This window comes from Rhopalosiphum padi, chromosome 3 (genome assembly GCF_020882245.1).
Source record: "Rhopalosiphum padi isolate XX-2018 chromosome 3, ASM2088224v1, whole genome shotgun sequence".
Lineage (NCBI taxonomy): Eukaryota > Metazoa > Arthropoda > Insecta > Hemiptera > Aphididae > Rhopalosiphum > Rhopalosiphum padi.
Window position 1 is genome coordinate 64857883 of NC_083599.1, and position 6124 is coordinate 64864006.

At 27.4% G+C, this 6124-nt stretch overlaps 1 protein-coding gene across 1 annotated transcript; it reads left to right on the forward strand.

The window, feature by feature from the left end:
* LOC132926932 (sugar transporter SWEET1-like) lies at positions 1 to 5838 on the forward strand. Its single transcript, XM_060991358.1, has 6 exons — positions 1 to 699; positions 921 to 998; positions 1160 to 1283; positions 2105 to 2350; positions 4562 to 4681; positions 4927 to 5838. The coding sequence occupies exons 1-6, from the start codon at positions 623 to 625 to the stop codon at positions 5068 to 5070; spliced, it is 789 nt and encodes a 262-aa protein (XP_060847341.1). The 5' UTR covers positions 1 to 622; the 3' UTR covers positions 5071 to 5838.
* Positions 5839 to 6124: the final 286 nt, after the last annotated feature.

The window sequence follows — 6124 nt, forward strand, 5'->3', positions numbered from 1 at the left end:
GAACGAAACAACATCACATTATCGGCGGTCGGCAACATAATAATAATAATAATAATATTATGATCCGTAGGTGGTTATACTTTCTCGTCGCACGTACATAATAATATTGTTATACGCGGTATCGCCGCAGTGGTTGTTATGGCGGTCGCCGTTATCATCGACTTTTAGAATAAACAAACACATAACAGCAGACAGCTGCAGTACAGCACACGCAATAGAATTCGATCGTCAATATTAGCACAGCTTGCGCTGAACACCGCGACATCGAAAAACCGTAAAAATTATTGTCGGAATTCGCGTCGTGTGCCATATTTTTTACTGCCTCCGGCAACTGGTTTCGATGCGAGACGCACGCGCCGTACGATCCGCGTTGTAAGCTGTTTAGTCGTACACCGTAATGACGTGGTGCTGTCGGTATCGTTACCGTTGCAATAACTCTGTCGGTCGCCGTCGCACGTTGCGTTCACCGCCTTCGACAATTCGGCGGCAAAGTCCGACGTCGTCGATCTGTTCTCCGCCTACACCGCAGCCGGTATCGCCGCCGAACCGCAAACGAGTCCACTGGCACGCGAGACCCTAAGTCGTCCCGAATCCCGTCGGTGTATCGACCGTTGCGTCCACGATGAACGGATATGACTTTGAGTATGCGTTGCGTGTCTCCGCTTCGGCGTGCACATGTGTCCAGTTCTTGTCCGGGCTGTAAGTACCCCACCACACAATATAGTAGTAGTAGTAGTAGTAGTAGTAGTAGTAGTAGTAGTACGAGTAGTAATGAGTGCATAATATTTTAGTGTATCTTTAATGACTGGTGGTTTGCTGAAGTCATTAGATATTGTTTTTGTCGACTACACCTGACAGTCGACAAGTTGTTGCTCGCCATTATAATATATATTATTAACGAAGACGTTGTTTTGTTACAGTTTGATATGTGCCAGTTTCGTGAAGAAGGGCAAAGTATCAAATGAGTCTGTTGTACCATTTGTCACTGGATTTCTGTCGTAAGTTATTTCATATCTTGACTTTTACAACTCTGTTACTGTGACAAATAGATACATTTGTTGACTGCAGTGTCTTGCTTCCTGCATAATAATTATTATAAAACAATATATCATAATAATTGCTACCAAACTACTAATATTATTATACTAAATTATTTTAGGTGTTCATTGTGGCTGTATTATGGTATGATATTGGTCAACAGCACATTAGTGTCTGTTAATGCTTTTGGCTGTTTGCTATTTGCAATATACACATGGATCTACTATAGATACACGTCAAAAAAGGTAAGATTTTCATAAAGCAATTTTCTAGTATAAAATGAATTGAAATAGTTAATTAACAACTAGTTTTACACCATTACATATTTTATAGTAACAATAAGATACATAATATGTTATATTATAGTCCTAAAAACTACATTAACATAATAAATTTTTTTCTTTCGGTTTAATTTATTAATGTTTAATATAATAAGTAGCATCTAAAATAAAACTCAGATAATAAGTTTTTGTACAAGTGTACACTAAATATACTACTTAATTGACCTGACAAATTGGACTTTATAAAATAAATGTAAAAAGAAAAGAGAAATATTACTATAAAACTAAAAAAAGATCTTATTTTACTATGGAATATAAAATTATAAATTTGTCATAAGATGAAACAAATTTGTTGCTGGTCTCTTTTATGGTTAGTGGTTACAGTGTAATTGTTGCATAGAACAAATATGTAATATGCAAAATATGCTAGAAATTATCTGCCCTATACATTACAATCTAATTAAAGTTAAATAATTTTGTAGTGAAACTTTGTATTAATTTTTTTTTTAATTTTCTAAATGTTTGTAAATTAAGTATATAATTAAAATATACAGACACATTGAACAGTTTTGTACTTTTTTTTAATATAGTTTTTTTTTTTCAATTCACATAAACTCAAAATGTACAACTGTAATTGATAGTACTAGGATAATTTTATTTTTGACAAAATCTTTGATAATGATTTTTGTTATTCTTGAATAGGTTTACTTATTGGTTATAAATTATAATATTTCACTTATTAACTATTTATTTACATAATACATCATTGCTTTCGGTACATTTAGAAACGAGTGATGCACTATGTTGTATCAGCTATTGCCGTTATTGCGTGGATTGTGTATATTACTTACTCAAATGTAAATCAAAAACAGTCAAAAACGGTGTCATCAGCGGAGGTGGCGGCAGTAACGCCTTTAGATATATCAGATACATCAATCATCTCCTTGACTACTAATGATGCTATAGATCGTGTTGGACTTTTATGTTCTCTCACTACTATGTTGTTTTTTGCAGCACCATTTTCCAATTTAGTAAGTGTTACGACTCATAATTTAATTGCTTTTATGTTACATCCACTTCATTCAATTGTGTATTTTGTGATAAGTTATCCAATTTATAAAATGAAATCATTTTTTTCCCACTTGGAGGTGTATTTAAACATTTCATTAAGTGGATATTATTTTGAGAAATGTAGAATATGTTATTATTTATTTATTTAATAAAGGTAGGCTAGGTATTTAAGAGGTAATTTTCATTTAATTTTTAATGTTTCTAATTTTATTTCTATACCTATACTTTTGATAAAAATTATTTGTATCTTTTCTGGTGTATATTGTAAAATTCTTTGGTTACAATGCATTTAGTATATACAATTGAGGTACGTTACGTTCAGAGGTAAAATTAAATGTAATCGTCATCATCACAATTCAAGTAATTTTTTGAATAAATAAATTATTACATTTTAAAATATAAAATACCTAGTACCTATATTAGCCTATATTATGTTATTTTAAAATCATTCATTACACCAAAATTATTGAAATAATAACATATTCCAAATTTTCCAAGAAAAACATTTATAATAAAGCCATTTGATAAAAAAAAATTTCACAACATCAAATTTTAATATTTATTTCATGAAAATATATCCTGTTAAGAGGATGTTATACCTGTATAATAATATATGTTATCTCCATTTTACTTCGCATAACATATCAATATTTAGGTTCAGCAGTTGTAGTTTTGTGGTTAATTTAAATATCATATTAATGAATTGACCTATTATTAAACTTAAAGGTAAGAAAATTTTTGTGTTCTCTCGTTAGCTTTTTATAATACTTTAATTTTTTAAGCAAGTTATGAGGATTATTAAAATATAATATTTGATATATTCATAACTTGCTTAAAAATTTAAAAATTCAAAACATTCAACAAGAGAACACAGATAATGTTTTTATTTTCAAGTTTGATAATAGGTCGATTCACAACAAAAAACTGAAACTGCTGATCCTAAATAGTTATATGGTATAAAATAGTAAGGCTGAAAAATAACCACGGAAAAAAACCCACAGAACAAATCTAATAGGAAACACACAAAAATATAAGTCCACGTGAGTGCCATAATTTTTCTATTTAATATTTTATTGATTACAGGTACCTACTGTAATATAGTAATAATAATTTATACATATCAATTATAGTCATAACAATAATAATAATTAGGGCTTGGAAGTTGATGACCTTAAAACAATTAAAAAATGACCTAAAAAATATACAAAAATGACAAAAAATGACCTTAAACAATTATACATAATGATTTAAAATTAACAAAAATAAATTTCATTTTTAAATTTATAAAAGCATACAAATTACTCAAAATTGTTGCATTGTATGAGAGCATATTTTTTGTTATCAAAATTAAATGATAATTATGATATTTATTGGATAATAAATATTAATTATAATATTTATGTTTAGAGAAACTTCTCTCCACGTCCACTGATGTAATTGGAAAATATTTGAATCTTCAGCACTGAAGTCATCAGGATATTTAATAAACTCGTTATTTTTCCTCTAACTAGTATAAAATGACTAAATATGTCGAAAAATATCCTAAACGTAAAAATAAGCCAGTAAATGCAAAATAAAAATTAGTTATTAGCTATTCACATGCTATTGAAACACATTTTTAGCTAATAAAGCATTGCTTAAGAAGTTCAAAAAAAAAAAATGTATCAACTTCTAAGCCCTAATAATAATATAAATATAATAATCGTGATATGTGATTTGTCTCTCGTCAGTCACTTTTCAATTTTCAATAGTTTGTAAAATATTTAAATAATTTAACTACCTAGACATAAAGTTAATCAAGTTGAATTCGTTCTTGTATTAAATAAAATAGCCTTTAAGGGGTCTCGCTACGGTTATTATTTAAGGGATAACATTAAGGCAATTCATAATCTTGTCTTATCCACCCAAGATCTATGTGTTAGTTGTAAATGATTATTAGTGTAAGTAAAATTCAATGCGGGACCGGCTGGAGTCATAGACATTTTTAAATATTTTACCAAGTGGAAAAAAATTAGTTCAATTTCATGAACTAGATAACTTTTTATGAAATGCACCATTTAATTAAGTGGATGCCACATATACATATATATTAAGTAATAATATTATAGATCCTATAAACAATATCATAAACAAAAACTATTGAGTATCTCTTAAATTTACAATTGTTGTAGATTCATGTGATAAGAACTAAAAATACAGAGTCAATGCCGCTGCCATTGATTGTAATGACATTCCTTGTTTCTGCTCAGTGGTTGGTTTATGGCCGAATGTTACGTGACAAGTTTATTATGGTAATTTACAATTATGTAATGAGGTCTTTCAAATAATATTACAGACTATCGTATAATATATATATATAGTTGTATTTTGAGTTAAGCATATTAATAATAACATTTTATTCTTATTAAATAAATATTACTGTTAAAAAACTATATAGTAATAGTGATAATGGTGAACCTATTTTATAATACTAGTATCAATATATTTCATTTAATGTTGTACATAGTTATAATTGATGAATTCGTTTTTGTTTTAGTACCCAAATGCAGTTGGATGTATGCTTTCTATCATACAACTAGCTCTATTTGTTATTTATCCTAGAAGGTCTACCGCACCATTGACCACCGAACTCCATAACCATCACCATCCATATCCATATATTAAATTAATGGATGCATAAATGTAAATTTTATTATTAATTTACGAACATCTTTAAGTCTTTGGGTAGCTAATGTTGTTGCAGTCTTCACGGTGGCATCATTTTATCAGAGAAGTACAAAACACTAAAATCTAAAACTATAAGAAAATTCTAAGTATTGTTAAAATGTTATTATTATTAAACATATATTCTAAGTGTTACACTTGTGATATTTATATTATAATTTAACTTTAATTATATTTAGTTTTCGTGTTGTTCTACACCGTTAGTGGTAGCATAATTGATAAATTGTGTTGTTGTTATTGAATTTATGTGGTTTATTGATGACTGTTGATTATGTTTTTGTCAGTATTGTATTTTATAAATTATTTCCTACAAAAATGTATAACAGTAGTTAACATTTTCCTCAATAATTGTGTATTATTAATTATTAAATACTACTAATGTTCCTTCTAGTTTTTAGTTAGGGCAAAATAAGAAACCATACCATTGTAATCACTGATATCCAATTTGACAGGAAAGCAATTTATAAAATACATAAATATACAATGTATTTATTTTAAGACAATAAGTATTAAAAACTAAATTATTAATAGTGTAATATTATAGTTATTTATAATGTATAATTTTTATTTTCTATTTTAAATATGTTATCACATATTATTATTATGTACCTTGTAATTTAAAATTAATATAAAACCATGTATATTAACAACCAACAAAAGATAATAATATTTTGTTATACCATCATTATTATTGAATTACTTAAAATAAAAATAATAAAACATTTTTTGTTTTTAATTATTTAATGATAATAAAAATATTTATTATTTGTTTATTATTTCATTAAAAAAAATGTTGTCCATTGAATACTTTGTATCCATAAAATTATTTTGAGGAAGTTAGGTTTGAATTACCTATTGTAAGACACTAATATTTAAATAAAAGTCATAATAAAATGTGAGTTGGTATAACTCAAATATTTCGCAAATCAAAAATGTATTAAATTTAGAAAATTCTAAATATTTTACTATAAAATTTAAACATTAAATAATAATGCATATTATTGAATGCC